The sequence below is a fragment of the Meriones unguiculatus genome, chromosome 11 (assembly GCF_030254825.1).
Source record: "Meriones unguiculatus strain TT.TT164.6M chromosome 11, Bangor_MerUng_6.1, whole genome shotgun sequence".
In the NCBI taxonomy this organism is placed as follows: domain Eukaryota; kingdom Metazoa; phylum Chordata; class Mammalia; order Rodentia; family Muridae; genus Meriones; species Meriones unguiculatus.
Window position 1 is genome coordinate 76637200 of NC_083359.1, and position 24118 is coordinate 76661317.

The 24118-nt window shown below is 38.1% G+C and overlaps 1 protein-coding gene across 1 annotated transcript in view; it reads right to left on the reverse strand.

Annotated features, from left to right (window-relative positions):
- Positions 1-24118, reverse strand: part of Xpr1 (xenotropic and polytropic retrovirus receptor 1) — a 157294-nt gene that overhangs the window by 20224 nt on the left and 112952 nt on the right. Inside the window, exons 8-11 of the mRNA XM_021660536.2 lie at positions 21398-21588; positions 21044-21223; positions 15724-15895; positions 14379-14573 (exon numbers count right to left, since the gene is read on the reverse strand). Of these exons, the coding sequence (XP_021516211.1) occupies positions 14379-14573; positions 15724-15895; positions 21044-21223; positions 21398-21588 (738 nt within the window). The remainder of the gene's footprint in view (positions 1-14378; positions 14574-15723; positions 15896-21043; positions 21224-21397; positions 21589-24118) is intronic.

The following is a 24118-nucleotide window of genomic DNA, read 5'->3' on the forward strand; positions in this document are numbered from 1 at the left end:
CTTTATGGAAGGGTAGTTTAAAGTGACAGCACGCGAAGGCAGTGAACAGTCTTTTCACTCGAAGATGGCCCTACTTTGATAATTACCACTTTTTAACCTAAAATCAAATAAAAAGCAAAATAGAGCAGACATTGTTTTCAAAGCCTAAACCTTGGAGTAAACTGCGTTATACTTGAGCTTAGCATCTAAAGAATTCTACATTCCTTCCTATATTGTGCAAATCAAACCACTGAATTCTGAAATTACGACTGTTCTTTGAGAAAGAAATATACAGATAATCTGCAACACATAATAACACAAATGCTATATGCCCTCGGAAGAAATTATAGTTTGCATTTTGACTAGTTACATGCTTCAGGACACTCTCACAGTGACAGGCAGCAGCAGTGGGCACAGCTCCAGCAGTCATGAGCTCATGACTTCAAGCAGCTGGTCCTCCACAGTACACAAGCCATGATGCGTGGTTGGTTAAGTGTACAGAGCCCATTTCAAGTTACAATATTCTCAGTATGCAGAGGTTTACAGGACATACCCTATCATGTGTCCAGGAGTATGGTCATCAGTGTGTTTTACTTAGCACACACGATTCTACTTCATACTCCCACCGAAGCAGGGAAGAACAGCTATGCTCAATTCCATTTACACTTCAGAGAGATGAAAAGTGGAAAAATCACTGGTCAGAGTCAGACTCTTACGTGACTGAGACAAAAATCTGACTAAGTAGGCCTAAGACTAAAAAAGGGAAAGAGAACTAGCAACCTATTCAGGAAACTTTTGTACTTCAGAGTCTATTACTCTGAGCCCTTCTCACATTTAAAGTGAAAGGGAAGTTCTAGGAACTATAGAAAACCATTAAAAATAATTTTAAGAGGATGTAGGAGGACAACTTAAAACCATATACAGAGGCCAAGAGTAGCTCTGTGGTAGAGTGATGCTTAGCATGAGTGAGACCTGGACTCAACCTTCACATCAAAGCAAAACCCACCTCTAATCCCAGCACCCAGGAGGCAGAGGCAGGCAAGACAGGGCTATACAGTGAGACTCTGTCTCAAAAAAGCCCCAAACCACTATCCCAAACAAACCCCAAACCAAAACAAGTATACACATATTACTTCAAATTATTTGTGTATGTAAAATGATTACAGCAAATGATAAAGATGATAATTCCAGACGAGGGAATTCATTTTAGCTTTATTTCTTTATTATGTGACAATTATAGTAATATATAAATGTATCTATCCATGTTTTTACTTATAAAATTTCTAAAAGATTTATTTATTTTTATTTTTGGTGTATGGTGTTTGCTGCCTTATGCACGTGCACCACATGCCTGCAATACCCACGGAGGCCAGAAGCTTGCAAATTTCTTTAAAAGGAGAAGGGAAGAAAGTGGGTAAAGGAAATAACTGTTAGCATGGTGATATTTATAAATGATGTGTTGTTTTTATAATATCGAATTACACAGGAATTCTTTTATTCAATAAAGGGTTATAACTTACTAACATATATTATTTGTTATGTTATAACATTGAAGATTAACTTCAAAAGAAAAATGTGTTCCTTAGTACATTCTGCATAGTAAATGCGGCCTGGGTAACCAGGAGAATCAGGGATGTGCTCAAGAACAAGGAAATGCTACATCTTAAAGAGAAGAGACGGTGTAGACAAACACAATCGTACCAGACCAGTGCATGGAGAAAGAATGCAGCTTTTTAAAAGAAGCAACAGCCAGGAAAGGCTTTGTGATAGAGCTGCTACTTGAACTGACTCTTGAATGGACTTCAGTTGAATGGGTTTATGGGTGCAGAGAGAACCATTTCCAGTGAGTGGAAACCATTGATTCAACATATGACCATCTGCTGAATGTGAAGCAGATATTATTCTAGATGCTAGGTACACAGCAGTGAATCTTTTTCCTGAAGGGCATACAAATTTCCTGCCTCATTGACTCCTGCTATTTAGTGGGGGTAGATAATTATCATATGCACAGATGAACAAGATGATTGTGGACAGTGAAGAGAACCTGATGAAAATAGGAGAGGGTGATACGGCAGATGGGCCGAACGCAAGTCAGTATTTTAGCACGGTGTCCAGGCACAGGAGGCCTGTGAGAGCGAGGAGGTCTGAGAGAGAAGGAGTCAGTTACATGAAAATCTCAAAAAAATGAGACAATGCTACATTTTCTAGTCACCATGTTAAAAAAAAAACAAAAATAAACAGGCAAAGTTAATTTAAATAACATTTAATCCTTCATACACAAAATATTTTAGTCAACATAAAATTGCTGAGGTATTTTATACTCTTTTTCATACTAAGCCTTTAACATCTAGTGTGTATTTTACACTTATGGAATATTTTCATTTAGAGTAGGCACACTTTGGGGCTTGGGCTATAAAGCTAAGGGCGCAGCATATGAAATCCTAGATTTGAACTTAGCACCAAAGATGGAAGGAAGAAAGGAAGGGAGGGAAGAAGGGCATGAGAAGGAAAAAGAACAGAACAGAAAGAGGAGAGACAGAAAGATGAACAGATGGCGAGAAGGAAAGACAGGAAGAGAAAAGAAACGATAGCTGAGGTAACTTAGTGCTTAACACAAGCACGTGCTGAGGGGCAGTCAGTCTGTTAAGTGCACTGCACCCTCTCTTTTACAGGGCTGGGGCTGACCAAGAGTGACAGCTCCAGTCTCCAAGTCTGCTTTAACAGTCACTCAACATTACTGACTAAAGGAATGGGGATGGTGCACAGAGACAGACCGCTAGTTTGAGGGAAAAAAAAAAAAAGAATAATGTTAGATGGATTAGTTAGGTATAAGAAATTGCTCTAGGGCAGAAGTCTACTGAGCACCTTGATAGGCTCAAGAAGGAGCCAGTAAAGATGGAGTTCAGGTGAGGGACAAGGAATGACTCCAAAAGCCAAGGCAGGAAGAGGGAGAACGCAGCATAGGACAAAGACACCTAAAAGATTGCAAGGAGCTTTAGTTTTAGAGAAATACACACAGAACGGAGTTGACAGAAAATTATTCCTGTCAGTTCTCAACATGGAAGACAATGGCAAAACAAGAGTCAAGAGGGGAACTCTGGACTTAACTTAAGCAAATAACACTTGTAAATTGACAAACTCCTAACGACTCAGGCACCTGTATATACCCACAATCCTATGAACCCAGCACTTGGGAGACCTAAGCCACAGAGAGGGCTCCCCATCCCCTCAAGAAAAAGGCTTCCAAGATGGTTTTACTGGGGAAGAAAAACTGCCAAATATTTAAAGAACATACATCTGTACAGTTCCCTCCAGAAAGCAGAGAACACTTTCCTATTAATTTTATGAAGACAGCTTTACTCTAAGAACAAAATCAAGAGTAGTGTATAAAAAGAAAAATACAGATCATTGTTTCTCATGCATATGGAGAAATCTTTAAGAAAATAAGAGCAAATCGAACTCAACATTATATGAAAAATTCTATAACATGATAGAGGATGATTTATTCCATAGACATAAAGCTGATTCTGTATCTAAAACTTTTTAAAAAAATAATTTATTTAATTTTATTTTATGTGCATTAGTGTGAAGATGTCAGATTCCTTGGAATCAGCATTACAGACAGTTGTGAGCTGCCATGTGGGTGCTGGGAATTGAACCCGGGGCCTTTGGAAGCACATAACAGTGCTCTTAACCACTGAGCCATCTCTCCAGCCCCTGAATTTAAAACTTAATCAAGGTAATATACGAATAAATCATTGCTGAATTCCATTTATTTACAGTGAAGGACTCTCAGAAAAGATTAGCGGAAAGGGACTTCCTACACGACCCTCCTGCTAGCAAGACTGTGAGTTCAAGAGCAGAGCGAGCATGTCTGTTCTCACCACCGTGCCCAACTCAGTGCTACCTTCCTAAGCCACTTCAGTCAGTCAACTGAGCACACAAAAGTACAATTGTCAAAAGGACTAGAGATGCAACAGCATTATCTAACAGAAAACAACAACAACAACAAAAAACCTAACACAACCAGAAGTGGTGGCACATGCCTGTGATTCCAGCACTTGGAAGGCAGAGGCAGGCGGATCTCTGTGAGCTTGAGGCCAGCCTGGTCTATAAAGAGAGTCTAGGACGGCCAGGACTATGTAGAGATCCTGGTTGTTTTTTGTTTGTTTTGTTTTTTAAAAGCAAAAATACCAGATGTTGTTATCTATTTCTATGGTGAACACACTGCTACAAAATATAGGGTATACTTGTGCAAATGAAAATCTTTTCTATCTTGACTGTACTAACATCCTGATTACAATGCTAAAGAAAACTATATAAAGGGCACAATATAAACAAAACGGTACAAATATACTTTAAAACATATAATAAATATATACTACGATTTAAAAAGTTATTCACGTGTATGTGTGTTGATCACTTGTGCGTGAGGCTCCCTGAAGCTGGAGTTACAAGCAGACCAAACTTTGGCCCTTGGACAGAGCAGCAAGTGTTCTCAGCTGCCAAGGTGTCTGTCTAGCCCAGCAAATCTACATTGAAAGCTTGAATGTAGAGCTACAGTCATCTTGTGAAAAGTTTAAATATTGTAAAACCTTTAATAAAGGAAAAATCCCAAACCATGGTATTATTTACAAACTCTCAAAAAAATCCACATATAAAATACATATGTACAATCATAAAGCAAAAATCACAAGATTTTGATGGCAGAAATAAAAGAATATCTAAATAAACATAGTCTAGTATGTTAATAGACAAGATATTCTTAAACTGATAAGCAGGTTCAACATAATTCTAAAATTAATAACAAAAGGAAAGGAGTTAAAATAGGAAAAAAATGTAGAAAAAGAATAGCAAGGTTGAAGGAAACAGTCTACCAAATTTTGAGATTTAATATGACGTTCCAGGAATCAAGACTGGGTGGTACTGGCAAACACCAAATACAAAGAACAGCCAGAAATGGAACCAAACAAAATGCCCAACTGATTTTGACAGAGGAGTGAAAGCTGACATTGAATAAAACAGAGACAGCCCTTTTCAGCAACACTAGTGCTATTTAAACCTGAAATCCAGAGGCCAAATATAAACTCTGACCATTTCATAACTTAGACACAGAAATTAAGTCAAAATCGACCATGGACTTACCTTTAAAACATGAAAGTAGGACACTGACAAAACGTAACACTGAGATAGAAAAAGAAAACTCCAGACCTAGGTCTAGGTGAGCCTAGAGTTGTTAGTCTCAAGACTAAAAAACATGAAAAAGATATATATATATATATATATATATATGTATGTATATACCCATTTATATATGTATATATGCTGTAAAGTTCTTGATGAAGTAAACAGAATAGGGCATGTGTAAGTGACAAGAACAAGGAGGACCATGCAACAGATTTAGACTTTTTATTCAATTTTCTTTGGTTTCTTTTTTCTGTACCAGCTATGAAATATGTTGAATAGGCTTTAATATCCTATTTTATTTGGTAAGTGTTGATTTCCCTTGTGTGAACAGGTGTCAATTCTGCCTTTAAAGAGAATGTGCTCTAGGGTCTCACTGAAAACCATTAAGAAATAGTAGAAAGCCCCAAGAATCCTACACGACTCAAATGCAAATGCTATGTGTCAATGGGATATTTAGGTGACAAGTTTTTGTTTCCTTTCACATTAAATAGAAGTATTATCTTACTGTATTAAACAAAATTCTTCTAAAATTTTGATGAAAATCACTTTTTTGTACCTTATTCGAGGTATCCCTGAAGAAACCAAGGTCAGTCTAAGTATGTGTTAGCATGCTCAAGACTTTGGGTTCAATCCCCAGTGTGTGTGCTGCATGTTTACATTTTTTTTTTTTACTATATTCTAAGAGGCACATAGGTGACACGTCTTTGTTTAGCAACTTTCCCCTATTTTTTTCTGATATTCCCTTTAAAACGTATTTTGAGGCTGGAGAGATGGCTCAGTTAAGAGCATTGGCTGCTCTTCCAGAGAACCTGGTTCAATTCCCAGCACTCATGTGGCAGTTCCTAACTGTGTACAACTCCAGTTCCAGGGGAATCTGGTAACTCTGCACCAATGTGCATACATAATCACACGCACACACACAATCTTTCTTTTTATGTGTTTGGGTGTTTTGCCTGCACATATGTCTGTGTACCACCTGTGTGCCTGGTGCCCTGGAGACTAAGACATAGGATCCCCTGGGACTACAGTCACACACTGTTGAGTAACCCTATAGATGCTGGGAAGGAAACATGGGTCTACTGGAAAAGCAACCATTGCTTTTAACAGCTGAGCCATCTCTCCAGCCCCCTGGTCTTTCTTAACAAGTGAATTTAAGACCAACAGAGTTCTGGGCAGTAAGATGACTCGGTAGAAAAGCACTCGCTGTAAAAGCCTTGACCACCTGAGTTTGATTCCCAAAATCCACAGAACAGACTCCACAAAGTTGTCTTACAACATGCACACAATGACACACAATGCTCCCCCATTACATAAACAGATAATAACAATTTAAAAAGAACACAATGCTAAGTAAATTAAGCATGCCGAATCATTTTTCCACTACTTGAAATAGCATTAATGTTTCTGTCTCCTCTAACTCATAGATAACTTTTCTTTTCTGGAAGAGAGGGAACTTACTTTTATATCTGAGCTGACTTCACACTGTTTTAAAAGAATGCTATGGTTGTCAATGTGACAGGCAAGTTCCTGGCTCGGTGTTCAGTGGATGTAGCGATTAAGACGAAGAATCAGGAAATGGGTGTATCTTCTTATAAATACAGCCTGCATTATTCTTGCCTTTGTCACACGGATGACAGCCCACTACCCTTTCTGACTGGCTCTGTTTTGTTTACCCTGAGTTTAACACTGTGTCACTGGGTAGCACTCAGGGTATTCTACAAACTTCGAAGAAGAATGGTACAGCACACATAACCACAAGGCTTGAAGTGAGTCTGGCAAGTCACCCACTTGCTCATTGACTTTGGAGTACAGTCTTTACGCATAGTCATATCCTAGGTTCTTCTGCTCCCTAGGTGGAGGGCTCTGGCAAATATCTTAACCACTGTTTTAATCTCCTTCCCTGTAAGATGAAGATTAAGTGTTTGTCTCTATCAGACTCTCTCCTTGTTCTGCTTAGTTAAAACTCTTTAATCTCTCTAGGCCTCAGGCTTAGCATCTGTGCTTTCTAGCTATATCACCTAGCTGTAGCAAGCATCTTGCTAAGTAAGTACAGAGTCAGCAAACCCAACAGCTATCAGGGCCACCTATGTCTGTCTTCAGGAAGAATCCTGCCATGTCAGCTTAGCCAGTGCCTAATCTGGATGTTTCCATTTAGTAATTACCTTTCCTCACCCTACTTCTGGGCTATTTATCCTCATGTGTTTGTTCATGCTGTAAGGGGAGTTTACAAACACAACAAAAAGAATAATGACCACTTTTGCTCAACTTCAATATTTCTCAATAAGATGCCCTCTTAAGAACTGCCTAGCTCTGCCTTTTCAGCACTGCTCTGAACTAAGCTAATTAGTACATGTTAAATGCTGAAGATAGTGTCTGGCCCATAGACCTATTCTTTATATATAACATTTGATTATCAGTATTTTTTAGTGTTTCTGTTGTGTACATGGAGGCCAAAGGACAACCTTAGGTGTCCTTCCTCAGAGGCCATCCATATTTAACACCCCTCCTCCCCCCTTAGACAGGGTCTCTCCTAGCCTGGAACTTGCTAAGTAGGGCTAATTGGCTGACCAACAAGTTCATTGATCCACCTGTTTCTACCTGCTCAACACTGGGATTAGAAGCGTGTGCCATCACATCTGGCTTTACTCACTATTCTTCATCTACTCTCAGCAGGTGATGGCATTATCCTTTGGCAGGCTACTGTGTAATGTTTTATGTACTGCAGCTACTAAGTCTATTGTAAACTTGTTACATTATTTAATTTTTTTACTATGTCATGCCATATATACATACATCTTAATTTTCCCAAGTTCTCTACTTATTCTAGTTATGGAAAGGGATTTACTAGAACAAAAGATAGATATTTTTTGTTTGTTTTGTTTTTGTTTTTTGAGAGAGGGTTTCATTGTGTAGCCTTGGCTGTCCTGGAACTCAGTCTGTAGACCAGGCTGGTCTTGATCTCAGAGGTCCACTTGCCTCTGTCTCTTGAGTACTGGCATTAAAGACATGGAACACCACACCTGGCTACAAGGTATGTTTTAAGACTCTTAAGCAAAATAACCAATAGTCTGAGAGAGAATGTTCACTGCACTATACCTTTGCTCCCAATGGGCATTGCCACTCATCAAGTATTACTTTAATGTGCATTATTCTGCTGTCAGTGAAGTGAAACACTGTTCATGAATTGATTCTGCAAAATTATGTTTATGTTCTTTGCCAATTAAAGGATCAATTTAACTGTTTTCCATATAACGGTAGATTAGGTTGCAGCTGAAAAATATTCCTTCCCTTCAGCTCATCCCTATTTTCACGGCAAGAATATTGTTTGCCTCAGTGATGTTGGGTTTGGTGACTGGCTTTAACCTTAGACGGCACAGGCTTCCTTTGGCTGAGAAGAAGTCGGCAGAGAGCAAGAGAAGAGGCTTTCAATGCACTTGTGCACTGGGACTTGCTTCCCTCAGTGCCATGTGAGGCACAGCTCTTGCCCTGGGTAAGAGCTGCTCTATCAGGTGGGGCTCCAGAATGAACGCACAGGGAACAGACCCGCTCCCAACTGACAGTGAGAGCCAAGCACAGAAAAACAGAAGCAGGTCTACTCCAGTCAGTTTCCAAATGACACAAAGAGGCTCCAGCAAGAATAACTTACAGTTACTTAAGTTACCAAACTTGGGGTTGATTTCCTATGTAGCAGCAACAGCTGATGCACACTCTTACTGCAGCGCACTATAAAAACAATCGGAAGAGATTTCATATGACTCTCTGTAGAGTACCACAGATAGTCTATTTGCCCACTCACTGTTTCTGCCTTCTTTTTTGCTAAAAAAGGGTCAATACAATAAGCTCATTGTTCTTCACTGATAGTATCAAAGAAAAGTTATATGTATAGATAAAATAAAAATTTTAAATTCTGTCTAGTCTCAAAATTCTCTCCAATTCAAATATTTTTCACCTTTGGTTCCCTTAAGCATCAAAATCTTATAACTTCTGAACAATAAATATTACTGATACTTTAAAAACTTTAAACTATTATGCATGGGTATTACTAAAGCAACATAACTTAAAGAAATGCTAACTATTGTTATAAGTTGTAATGACAATTATGAAAACCAATGTGAAGAGAAGAGAACCAAAGTGGTATTAAAGTGTCAACATGTGTGTTACTTTTTAAAAGTCTTTTAAGTGACAAAGAAGGTAAAGGTTTATTTTAATCAGAAGAAAACAATATTTTATTTTTGGTTTTCTGGTATCATCAAGTCTTTAGCCAATCTTGTTTAGGTAAGACTATACAACAGTTTTTCCCCTGTGAGTAAATTACAAAAAAAAAAAAAAAATTAACGTCCAAAATGGTTAAGTTTCAGCTACTTTCAATAGTAAGGAAAAAAAGAAACAAAACAAAACATTTATCCAAATGAGTTTTTTTTTTTTTAATAAAATGTATGTCTTTTAAAGTTAATGGAAAGAAAATTTCCTGAGAGAATTAAAAAACACAATTACTGTTTCTAATATTATATGAGAAGATTAAAATGTGGACTAGAAGCCTATTATTCAGGGCAGCAAGAGGGTAGCAACTGGCTGTACCCCAGAGAAGCAGCACATCAGGACTGTGTGTGCCCACTCACAATAATGAAGCAAGTTCTGCTCTGAAGGCACTGACTGCTGCCGAGGAAACCTCCCCGGGAGGCTCAGCACCCTTCAGAGTGTACAAAGAAATCCAGACGAGATCTGGGCACCAATAACATGGATGCAAATGAACTCTAGAGACAAACACTTTCAAAAAATTTTATTAGCAAATCTCATGCCCAACCCTGAAAAGTCTCAGAAATGTGAAATCTAAGTCCCTTTCCATTTATATATACACGAGAAGCAAGGTTCTACCACCACTAAGAATTTATGAGTATTATAAATGTTAGAAGCCACAAATGCAATACAACCTAATGAAGTACTCTCCCTTTACAACTTGTCAGACGCAGTAACATCATGCTTTTCTGCTACTGTACTCCCCCAAATCTTTCCTTACAAAGCCAACCTCACGGAAACCAAAACCCATTTAAGATACTTCCCCACCTCTCCCAAACCCAATTCCAAGAAAACACTTGTAGGAGTTGTTTGAAATGTGGTCATGTGATGAAATATGAATTTTTAAACACAGAGGTTGTCTGTTAGCTGAATTCCTTTGTCTCTAAAAATCAATGATAGAAAAGAAAATATACTGACTTATTTCAAATGTGCTTCTTTTTTAATTCGAGAGGCCTAACTGAAATATCATAATAAACCTTCCTAAATAGGCTGCCTAAACACTCACCTTCTAAAAAATGGCTCTAGGTGCAGATTAATGCATATGCCTCCATTTTTACAAATCATAGAGCATAACGTCAGAAACAATCTCGGTAATGATTCTGAAAGTGTACTTAATATAATGCTGTTGCTATGGAAACTCTGGCAGGCTAGTTCTTTGAAAAGACTCAGATCTGAACAAGGTTATGTCATGATCTTTTTACTCTTCTCTCCTCATAAATGTATCTTTTGTAACAGCACACACACTCAATGGAGAAGTATCTACATAATTAGTTGTTTTGAATGGATTCTTTTGACTCAGTAATTATTTTTAAAGTCTTTGTTTCCTTATAATACTGTCTAAAAAAATAAGATAACTTAGGGCTCCGACTACAGCGCAGTTTGTCTAGTGTGCATGAAGCCCTGAATTTGATGTTCTACCACCACATAAAACTGGGTGTTGTTGCAAATTCTTGTAATCTCAGCACTGAAGAGGGAGACAGAGACAAGACCAGAAGTTCAAAGTCGTCCTTGCTACATAATGAATTTGAAGTCAGCCTGGCTATGTGAGTCCCTGTCTTTAAATAAAAAAAAAAAATTTTTCATGTGAGACCTTGTCTTTTGTTTTCCTTATTGTTTTTGTTTGTTTTGTTTTTTGAGACAGGGTTTCTTGTGTAGCCTGGCTGTCCTGGCACTCACTCTGTAGAGTAGGCTGGCCTTGAACTCAGAGATCTGGCTGCCTATGCTGGGATTAAAGGGATGTGCCACCACCACCCACCATGAGACCCTATCTTAAAGGAAGGAAGGAAGGAAGGAAGGAAGGAAGGAAGGAAGGAAGGAAGGAAGGAAGGAAAGAAGGCATGAAGGAAGGATTGCCTTGATCACAATTCTAATGTCAAAATTTTGTAATTCCAAATGCTAGGCTTTTTAGAATAAAAATTTAGTGAAATATTCAATATGCAACAATTATAAAATATTTTTAAAAACTTTAGGGAAATGACCAATATAAATAATAAATGGTCTCTCTAAAAAGTGGGCACATGACTTGTGTTCAGTGAGTAACTTGCTACACTGCGTGAACTAAAGATCAAGACCCTTCTTGGCTGACACCAGCTCTTTCAACCCTCAGCCTAAGGTCCTAAGAGTTTCTCTTCGTAAAGGAACTATATATTTTTTGAGAAAAAGATATAATTTAATATCAGTTTATATATAAATGTAGCATATAGATCATCAAAATATAAAAATATGAGTTCAATAGGAAATACATATATTTTCTATTACAGAACTGCTTCATTAAAGGTCAATTATGCTGGGTCAAACTGCTGTTTACCTTCCCTAAACCCCTGTGGTATTGGGGAAAGAACACACATTTCCACACATTTCACTGTGCAAATGTAGAGGTCAGAGAAGAACTTGAGGGAGGCAGTTCTCTCCTACCATGTGCTTGCTGCTCAGAGACTCTCAGGCTGTCAGGCTTGGTGACAGGTGCCTTTACTAGGGAAGCCAACTTAATGGCCCATTCCTGCCTTCTTTGTACTTTTTCTTATTAATTAATTAATGTATTTAGTCTCATGCATGCTTAGTTTATGCCATGCTGAGAACTGAGGACTGTGCTGAGGACTGAGCACAGGGATTCATGCATGGTAGGTGAGCTATGTCCATTACACTTCTTATTTTGAGACAGGGTTTCACTATGTTGCTAGGCTGGCCTTGAACTTGTCATTCTTTTGTGCTGTTATAGGTCTTTACATAAGCTGAAGTTCTCAGGAAAGAGAAGAAAAACCGTACCGGTGTTAAAAGAGTCTACAGGCTGAATGGCTGAACTTCATGACTGTAGACAGTGTTGAAGACCAGAGCCAGATTATCTTAGACTGTCTTTAGTCCCTTTAAAAGCCACTCACTGTGCCAGGTGCCGTGGCACACACCTGTAATTCCAGCACTGGGGAGGAAGAGGCAGGTGGATCTCTGTGAGTTCGAGGCCAGCCAGGTTTACACAGCGAGTCCAGGAGAGCCAAGGCTACCCAGAGGAACCCTGTCTTGAAAAACCAAAGCCACTCAAATATGCACTCATGAATCTGAACATCCCTGTGACTACCAAATCTTTAAAATGTATTCTTTGTATGTGTACAGAGTTTGGCATCAGTGTCTTCCTCAATCACTCTCTACCTTATTTTTTTGAGACAGAGTCTCTGATTGAACCTGGAGCTCAATGATACGGTCAATCTGACTGGCAAGCAAGCCACAGTGAATGCCTCCGCAGTAGGTGCTTGCTGTCATGTCCAACCTTTACACAGGTGCTGGAGATCAAACTCGGGTCCTCAAGTTTGTGCAGCAAGCACTTTACTGAATGAGTTATCACTACAGCCCTAAAGTATATTCTTAGAACACTAGCCACCACCAATCTATAAGCTAAAAATGTTATCAGACAACACTCCAGAAGACCTATGCAAAGTTTCCCTTGGTCGGCTGTAGCCTGCTTACCTGCCATCCCCACCAATGTACTCAGCGAATACGTTGATTTCTGATTTTCTCTGTTCTGTAACTAACAAAATCTCATGTAACCACTTCCAGCGGAACATCTTTCAGAACAACCTAAAGCTGTGCTCCCAGGCTACTGCCACTTATGTTTGACTCAAGAATAAGTGACCTCTTATTTCCTGAGGTAAGTGCTGATTTTGTGTCAACAGCAACAACAATCCCAGCAGCTTTCAGCATCTTAATGAGTGTATTCATAGTATAAAGTATCCACCCGCTAAATAATAGTACTCGTTTGTACCTAAAATGGGAGGCAGGTGTTCCTGATAATTTAGGATACAAGATAAAGCATCTTGTATCGAATCAATTATCAAATTTATAAACTCTAATAATAACTTTATAAATCATGGTGCATCCTGGTACTAACTAGTGGCATTCCTCAGCAAGAAATAAAATTGTGGAAGCTTTGCGGATGTGTTCCTTCACTGAGGCACTCAATTAAATTCTAACATTTAACAAAATGGCTATGTGGTGGCAATATTATTGGCTACATTTATCAATACTATCCTAAGCACAGAATCTATGTCATAGTGTGTATGTTTGGTGACAGCAATCTCACGGCATTAACAGTGCCTTCACCTGTCAGGACATCAGATACATGCTAGAGTAACAGCAGTTTTGGACCCCTAAGTACGTTTCCCAGATATAGCCTTACAAAAAAAGGTTACTGAACACAATTTACCTGAGTATTTTAAACGCACTCTACTAATTTCCATTAGTCACATTTCTTTGCCACCTACGGATGAGAAAGCGTAGTGTCTAAGGTGTGGGCTGATACTGTGTATTCAGCAGACAAAGAAGGAATGCATTTTAGTAAGAGGGAGTGAAAGCACTGATTGACAGTTCTTGGGAAAAGGTTAAAAATTCAAAAGGAGTGTCTGCGTGTGGCTCAGAACTTAAAAGCTTTTTCTCTCTTTCCAACGAAGAGCAGTAGCAAGTAATAGCAGGTTGCCATGGAGACTAGAAACTAGAGGGATCAGAACTCAATTTGCAGTTAAATGGGCTGGAAACAATCCTTACTAGTTGGTGAAAGAAAACGATTAAAAATATACTTGATTGCCAGAGGGAATCTTGTTCACCTAGCCATTTCTTAACCTCATTAATGAACAAGAAAAATCTCAAAAACCCTCAAAACCAGTAAATGAAAACCTAAGGCATCCATAGGTTAAACGCACTGAGCATAATTCAGGATTTCAAACATTACCACATTCTTCCTATTTGACTGAATGCAATTCTTGTTAATGGTATTTGCTAATATACACTGAAATGAGACTAAACTGCCTTCAAGGTTAAACCGCGATAACCAGAGGCTGGAGCTTCAGTGGAAACCAGCAGCACAGATGGTAAAGTCCAGGGCAACAGATTCAAATAGTAACAACTCAGATTATAAAATCTCAGCATACCTTTGTGAGTGCTGTAAAGAGCTGCAAATGTCACGGTGAAGAAAGTTGTGGAGTATTTGCCAGCGTTTACTAAGTGAGGAAAGGCTCTCTTTGTGTCACGGTACCTGCGCAGGCACTGGATAAAGCGAAGCCAAGCAGGAATGCACTGAACAATGGCTCGCACACCGTATGTGTATTTGTGGCAAAATTCTGGTTCTGTGAAGATTTCAAACAAGAAAAAAAAAATCATAATCCAAAAGAACGAATTGTTCACGCCACTTAGCGACCCACTAAATTTCCCATCAGCATTCCATAAAATCTAAACCCACGGGCTCACAGCCACTTTCTCCTATGCAGCTGCTACCTGGTCAAGCTCTTTAGCAGCTGATAAGCCAAGGAGAGAAGGTAAGAACCAGGGGAGACTACTTGGAAGATCTGTCCTCTTAGACTTCTGAATATCCTATCATTTTTTTTCAAGTGTAATAGAAGTATAGAAAAAAAGAGTCTATGAATCAAAGCAAGAAGAAACCTGCTTTGTTCTATGACTTTAAACATACAAAACCTACAAAAATCACAGGTACCCAGACAGTTTTATGCAAGCTTCTATCAAACATATACCCAGAGTACATGTTCTATGGCCTCCCTAGTCAAGAACAGGCCTAGGGATCACAATGACTGTAACTGCTACTTTGCTGTGGTTTCTGTTCTTGAGACAGGATTTCAACTGTGCAGCCTGGACTGAATTGGGACTTAACTGTCCTATGGCTTCAGCCTCCTCAGTGCTGGAACTACAAGTGCACGGTAGGCTGCCACACCCAATGTACCATTATTTTTTGGGAGTATATGCTGATCTGTCTACATTAGATCTTTGTTATGAACACAAACTTCCCAACTACATAAACTTGGATTAGCTAAGAGTGGGTAAAGAGCCAACAGAAAATCAAGGTTTTAAGTAAGGCTTCTAAATTGAGCAGGACTTTTTCAAGGCACTTGACCTAATTCTAAGCAAGCAGTACTTTAATCACTGGCACTGACAATGGCATCCTGAACATTTCTATGAGGACAAATTGCTGGCACTCTAGCATTTGTGATACAGCTACCAATATATGGGAATGTTGAGAAATAACTGCAGAATTCTTTAAGTTGTAAATTTCTTGGCAAATGGATGGCTTAAATCATAACACAATTTAAAAGCCAAATTATTTCAGATAAAGAGATTGCTAACAGAGTGCCAAGCACATTTAATTAAATTTGTAATGTTATTGGATGAGTTTTCATCATGACCTTAACTGTCGTAGTTATCATTCCCAGTATTTCTTGGTTTATGCTGGCAATTCAGTAGTGTGAATACAAAATCATACCCTACCTTGTGAATTATTTGGCAAGAGGCCCTTACTCTCATCCCATTTGAGCTCAAAACTGTAGAAGCAGATCATATATTCCAGGTCCATGAGTATCACTGACAGGCTGTTCAGCTGATCGGCCAGCCAGAAATCAGCAAAGCCTACCTTATGAAAGGGAGCTGTAAATACTCGAAACTGAGGAAAAGAAAGAAGAAAAAATGAGAAAACACAGAAACAGAAAAACCTATATTAATTTCTCCAGTTCATGTCTGGCCATTCAGAGTGACTGCTGATGAAAAGGAAACCAATAAATCACAGACATACACAAAGCTCAGACAACAGGCTAGGTTAAGTAGTAAAGGGAATGTTGAATGCAAAGCTGAAGGGAAAACTCTGTGTGTGTGTGTGTGTGTGTGTGTGTGTGTGCGCGCGCGCGCGCGCGCGCGCATGTGGGCAGGGGTGTTGATAGGAATAACTACAGGAAAAAACAGAAAGCAAGAGGAGGGAGAATAAGCTGGCATAGTGGTTCATTCCTATAGGCCCAGCATCGAGAAGGCTCATGTTCAAGTCCAGCTTGAGCTACAGAGTTAAAACCTGTCCAAAAAGGGAGTGTTGAAAGTACAGAGAAAAAAAAAAAATCTAATGTTAGGTTACAAAATTTGTTGGACAGGAGGAACACTTAGCTAACTAAATACAAAGCTCTTCTTTGCCTATAAAAGGTAGGAAGGGCCAGGTGGTGGTGGCTTAATACCTTTAATCCCAACACTCGGGAGGCAGAGGCAGGAAATCTCTGAGTTCAAGGCCAGCCTGACCCACAAAGCTAGTTCCAGCCAGGTCTACACAGAGACACCCTGTCTTGAGAGTGGGTAGGGGGGAAGGCAGGTAGGAAAGGGGGATTACATCATCTGAGGCACATCACATTTTCTAACCTAAATGACATTCTTACCGCATTGGGTTTCAAACCCAGAATCTTATGCCTATAAGGCAAGCATTCTACCACTGAACTGCATCCCCAGCCTATGTAATATTTATTTCACTAATGTAACGGTAATGACTCCGTTCACCTTGAAATTTCTACAAAATCACCTCTCTTCCCACTGTTCTGAAAATAATGATAAACCTACTAAGCAAACATACTGAACATGCAACTCATGCAATATATTCTTTGAGGGTTTATGGAATAGCATAGCTCAATCTTTATAATAATTCTTTTCTTAAGGGGAGTAGGTTGAGACTATGTAGCCCAGGTTGACTTCTAACTTGAAATTCTCCTGCCTTTACCCATTAACTGCTAGGATCTCATAGGTGTTACCACCATGCCCAACTTTCTCATAGCAATTCCAAAGGTAGGTCTTGTTGTTATTCCCATGAACACAAAGTCATCTTGACTTGCTCTGTATAAACCTGCTATAACTGCAAAGGAAATCCTGGCATTGCAGAAAAGAGAAGTATCAGACACCAGGGCAACCACCAGGAATAAACTCAAGGTGTTTGTTTAGAGTACCCGACAATCCTGTACGACAGAGTATGGATGAAGAGAGCTTTTATCTTTATCCTGTCAGATTCCATTGATTTTACTATACAGAAGAAACTGTATAAGATGATGATGATGATGATGGTGGTGATGGTGGTGATGGTGTATCCCTCTGTCAAAGTAGCGATTTTGAGAGAGTTTAGATTTCTGGCTGTTGGCTATGCGGCTGTACTCATTTAGCAGACAGATTCAGCATAGGGATGCGTGGCACACACATATTCTCTCAGGTGTGCCTGACCCTTTCTATTCATTTCGTAAGCATTTCTCTTCAGAGCAATATCACTACATAGTACGGATCTAGCATGTGTCATCGATAACAAATACCGTATTGAAACTACAACAGGAAACAGTAATAACAGGCTTTTAAGATTCTGGTTTCTGGAGCTGATATCTTTTGGTTCCATGCCTCATAGCTCTCCTTTATATTTTTTCCAAGTCCAAAAAGCTATGTTACAAGCTATATATTGCACCAAAGATCCACATGAAGGACATTTCTTTACATGGTAGGAACAGAACATAGAGACAGAAAGACGTCTTAGTGAGCTGGGCGCCGTGGTGCCCACCTGTAATCCCAACACCTTGTGAGGCGGAGGCAGGTGGATCTCTGAGTTCGAGACCAGCCTGGTCTACAAAGTGAGTCCAAGACAGCTAAGGACTACACAGAAAAACCCTGTCTCAACAAACAAACAAACAATCAAACAAACAAAGATCTTAGCAAGTGATATATAAAGAGATTCTGGTGTGAGCCTTTATAATATTTTGATACTCTAAGATGTAGAGTAGACTTAAATATTTCAAAGAAACAAAAGCAAGAGAATAATTTCCAATATAATACCAAAAAAAAAAAACCAGAAAGTTTAAATCTCTAATAGTTAACTTTTGCAAAATTGGCAGCCTAGGGGAAATTTATTCCTTCTGATATGAGACAAACTTCCATTACTTCTATGTAATTGTCAACCCCATCCTCAAAACCTGGCCAATATAAAACATTTCTATAAGTACAGCAAATGAATGAAATGCAACAAGAAAGGGAATGGAGGCATGAGACTACAAGAGGAAGAGGTTGATGTGAAATTAAAAACAAAACTGGAATGAAAGGAAGATTTTCAGAAAAGACAAAGAAGATGAATTGTAAATGTCGGTCATTTTTGCACTTAATAAAGACTCACATATTTACTCTACATTAAGCACTGTGGAAGTGTAGATTAATAAAACAGTCTCTACTTTCAGTGACCTCAAAGGCATACAAGACCCACTGTCTAGTTGGGCAAACAAATGCACAGAGATACAACAGCACCCATGACTATCATAGAGTCATACCCAGTGCTATCATAGAGACAGATTAAAAAGGCCACCCAAGAAAACAGTTGGGAACAAGCAGTTCTGTCACAGGCAAAGCAAGAGGGAGGACAGGTCATACTTAACTCTGACAGTTAGACATAATCAACTTCATTCCAGATTTATCTGACTCCTCCTTCTAAATGAGTATCATGTAACCCACTCTTATTCCAGCCAAAGTCTTCCAAACTCTCTACCTCTACTCCGATTTTGATGAAAATGATAGCTTCCTGGAGTAATAATAGCACTATGAAATCTAGAATCAATTCTGAATGTTTAGCCACATGCACAAAAATACCTAAGTTACTGGCCTGGGGCCCAGCATTTCAGAGTCTGGAATATTTGTAAATCCTCTATGAGCTATCTTGCAGATTGGGACCTAAGTCTGTGGACTCTATGAGAGCTAAGGGTTGACATCATATACTATACTTACTGTGACTGCTCTCTCTGACCTCACAGAGGAGCAAACGGCTCAATACTGATGGAATGTTAATGCCCAGAAGATTTTGGATTTTGAAGCATTTCGGATATCAGATCAGCTTGTGTAAAAAATAAGCAAATATAGACAAAGAGCTAAGAATGTAAAGTTTAAATTCTATTTAAAAATGATTTTATCCATATGGATGTTTTGCCTGCATGCGTATCTGTGCACTTTATGTATATTTGGTGTTCTCAGAAGGAAGAAGGTAATGGATCCTCTGCAACTGGAATCACGGGCAGTTGCGAGCTGCTATATGAGTGCTGGGAATCAAATCTGGGTCCTCTTAACCATTGAGCCCTCTCTCCAGACCCCTAAGGTTTATGTGCATGCACATACATCTTTACTATAGAACTAAAGAAAATACTGGTTAAAAACTGATCTCTAAATGATTATAACTAAGGACTCTATTTTAAAACTTTAGCTTATAAGAAGAATAAGGTAGTGTTGGAAAATCTGGGGCTTTGTTTATGCTTTCTAATTGGATTTCTAGTTGGGGCAAATACAGATTTAGGAAAGAGGACAAAAGACCTAATGGATATGAATAGACCACATTAGATTACATATGTTAACACTGCAGATAGTTAGTACCTTAAAGTTCTTAAGCTTTTTTTTTTTTTTTGAAGGGAAGGTAGTATATGCCAGTTTCAAAGATTCCCCTATACCTATGAATATGAACGGTAAGTAGTTAAGTAGTCTTTACTATTATGACCAAGTGTTTTTCACACTGAAAAATGGAGGTGAAAAACAAAAGAAATAAGAATTTTATCTTAGGACAAGTTTTTAAAAAACATTTTCAAAAAAACATAACTACAGTGAAAACATTCTATTAATTCTCTGACATACCTTATAGGGACTAATTTTATCAATAAAGTTTGAAAAAAATAAATTAATAGGTCAACTGATTATAAATGACTTATACCCAATAACACTTTTGTTTCAGGAACAACATTACAAAAGCAGCAACAAATCATGTTTCTTTGCACATTTCACTGCTTCTAAGAATGCTTTTACAAGTCCGCTAATCCTTCTTACACATCACAACCAGCCTATTCAATCAAGCAGTCTGCATTTATTAACACACTCTGCAGACCCAGACATAAACATCTACTCAGCAGGGATCATTCTACTCATCAGAGTAAGTAGTCACGCATGAAACCATGCCTTTCTACTTAAACAAAGGATGCCCTGGGGAACTGCACACAATGCATACACCTACATCATCCTGTTACTGCAATCTTTTCACAGAAAGCTTTCTGAGTTTTCCAAAAAAGCTCATTTAGAAATGATTTTACAGACAAACTAGAGAGGTAGCTCAGTAGTTAGCAGTACTTGCTACTCTGTGGAGGATGTAAGTTCGCTTCCCAGCGCTGACACAATGGCTCACAACTGTCTGTAACTCAAGCTCCAGGGACCCAACGCCTTCTTCTGGCTTCCATGAGTACCACTACACATGTAGTCCACACACACATATGTAGGTACCCACATATATGGATGAGATAAAAATAAATCTTTAAAAAAATAAACACTTTATTGGGATTTTGTTTTATAGGTAATCTTAGATGATACTTTTAGTATAGTCGGAAAGTAAATACAGTAAAGTATTATAAATACAGTAAAGTAAATATAGTTGAGAGGTATAAAGTGACGTGGGAATTCTGATCCTTCTGCCTTTATCTCTTCTAAGTACAGGGATTACACGATGCCACCATGCCCAACTTTCCTTTCTTTAAAAAGAAACGAAAAGTTCTACATATTATCACACTGGTTAATAACAATTTGCAAAATCAATTCACTATCCGGTCACTTTATACTTCACTTTAGGAGGGAAAAATTGCCAAGCACTTTCCCAGGGCTGCCATGTTGTAAACTTCCTAGGTTATCTGGGATCCATCAAAAGCTTCTGAGGCTGTATGATTCAGCAGCTTTGAAAAAGCCACTGACTAACATAACACACTTCTCTAAAACTGTTGCACATGCCTTCTAGACTTACCAGAAGTTTAAGCAGCCAAAATCTGGATTTATAGTAAAAAGTTTTGGTGGGGTTGATAAGAAAGAAGACCATAAATCCATAAAGGACAAGTGGATACACATATACAGGGATGATAGTAACTGGAGCGAAGAAGCATGCCAGAAGGCTCAGGCACCATAATATCCCCAGGAATCCAGCAATCTGTAAAGCAGAGGGAACAGAGAAAGAGAGAAAGTTACTTTGTATCATTACACAGAAAAACCTTTAACAAACAAAGATAAGAAAAATGATTAACAATCAACAATCCTCAGATGGGAGATGAAGTCAGTCATTCAGTTAGAGCAGACACATTCACAAGACTGTGTGTTTTATTACCTCAAAGAGATGCTGATGAGACAAATTGTTTCTTGGATTAAGTTCAAAGATGAGGACATGATTTACTCCAGCCTGTCTCCAACCATATGTGTTGATGCCCAGTAGAAAAAGGAATTCAATCAGAAGAAAGCCACCCCGATAGATTCTTATCAAGGGCCACACAGTTTTATTTGTTTCAAGTTTAAATACAGCTGAAAGAAAATGTATTAGTTAGTTATAAAATCTAAAGTGTTCTTTTTAATTATCTTTTCTCTTCATTCTCTGAGACACAGCCCTGACACATAATCTATATTTAGATTATCTTAAGAATCTGACAAACTTGCCTCTAGATTCCTTCCTCTTTTCTCTCTTTACTCTGCAGAATGCCATTAGAATAATCTCCCCCAAATTTAGTTTTTATTTTGTTATTCTATTGTTCTATAAGTTTAAAAAAATTTTTTTAATTACAGCACAACAGAGTTAAATAGCTTTGAACAGTAAGACCAGTTTTGTTTTTTTTCAAAGACATGTAGTCCAGACTATTCTGGAGCACGCTATGTGGATCAGGCTGGCCTTGAAATCACAGAGATCCTCTTGCATCTGTCTCCTGTGTGCTGGCATTAAAGATATGAACCACCATGTCCAGGATAAGACAGTTTTATCAACTGGAGCTTCTTGAAGGATACAAGCTCTTCAACATTATCTACCATTAAACTAGAGACAGTAACTTCTACCTCACAGAGTTGTTCTAAAAGGAAATAATGCAAAACAAAAGAAGATAATATGAGATTGTAAATATCATATAAATAGACAATTGTTGACATGTATAGAATGCTTAATATAGCCTTTTTCTTGGTGGTTTTACATGTAATAATTACTTTAAATCATAATTGTTCTGTGAGTTAAAATTACTGTGTCCATGTTGACTAAGAAAATTGGAGCACACATAGGTTAAGTAATGTGCTTAGGGTTATTGAGCTAGTGTACGGCAGAACTAAAATGTAGCCTGTGGCTGGCCTGGCTTGGAACTCAAAGGAATCCACCTGCTTCTGCTGGGATTAATGGTATACACCACCACACCCAGCTGTAACCTTCATATTTTTGTGCAAAGCTCATGTTCTCAAGTACAGTATTGCTTTTATATGCCTATACAAACATTTAATACAATCATTATTCTACAGCTTTCCTAGAATTATAATGCTCAAACACCTTACTCTGTAAACTTGAGCTCTTAAAAAAAAAATCTAATCACTTGCTTACTTTTTTCCCAATCCACCCTACAATACTCCCCAATGACCAGCCCCAAGGAATCTCATCCTTTAAAAAAGTCAGCTTTCCCCCAGCACCTACAGTGCTCTCTTCTATTTCATCTCTACCAACTTAAACACTTACTTAAATAACCATTTATTATTTATCTCTGTATTCTCTACAGTATAAAAATAATAACTTCAAAATAACAGAGTAGAGAAAGTGTTTGCTTTGGAATCAAATATACATAAACCAGATATCAAATCCTACTAGGATAAATTAACAGAGTTTCTAGTTCTCAGCTTCCTCTTGGTCAATGGAAATAATGTCTATTCTCACACTGTACTTGATACCAGTACTGCATAAAGCTGGGATTGTTCATGCTGGTTACTCTAGCACTTGGGGAATGGAGGCAGGAGGATCAGAAATTCATAGTCATTCTCAGCTACACAGTAGTTTGAGTTTAGCCTGAACTACATGAAGAATGAACCCCTGGAATCTCTAGAGGACTACAGGTAGAGAGGAAGTACAAAGAGCTGAGTGATGAAAGGCCAAGTTTACTGACTGGAATGAACTAGAGATAAAGTTCCCAGTGTCATATCAGATGTAGTACTTTGTTCTCTTAACACTTTTATTCTGATGTACAAACTGGTAAAAGGTTTTCAACATACGTGTCAAGATCCATGTAATCACTTTAAAGGATTGTGCTAGCTGTTATGTGACAAATGGACCATAACAGAACCAGCATAATAGTCAGGATTAGCTAGAAAATGAGATGAGCAGAAAAACTGTATTTGTAGCTTTACATCATGAATCCTAAGCAAAGACCCCAGACATATTACAATGTCAGAAAACAAAATCAAGATTCCACAGAACCCAAAATAAAACTACAAGGTTCAGCAAAGTTGCAGAATACAAGGTCGGTCAGCATACGAAGTTCAACTGTGTTTATACATATCAGCAATAAGCAATTCTAAAGCAAAATTAAGAAAACAATTTTAACAGTATCTAAGAGTATTAAATATTTAGTAGTAATTTTAACCAAGGCAGTAAAAGGCTCATATGTCAAGAGTAAGAAAGCATTTAGAAATTAGACTTAAGTATACAGAAAGAATGTCATGCTCATAGATTAGAAGATTTGATATTGTTAAGATGACAGTGAATCGAATCAATCTATACATTTAATAAAATTCCTATCAAAATTCCAATGGCCACTTTATTTTCAGAAAAAATAGAAGAGTCAAGCCTCAGATATTTGGAAGTTAAAAGGTCTCCAATATCCAAAATTGTAACAAAAAATTAATAAATTTAGAAAATTCACACTCAAGTTTTAGAATATACTACAACAGTACAATAATCAAAACAATGTTCAATGGCAAAAAAAGATTTGTATACAAAAAAAGATTGAAATCCCCAAAATAAGCTCTATGTCTATGACCAATTGAAATTTAAGAAATACCAACATTCCATCAGAAAAACATTCTTCAGCTAGTG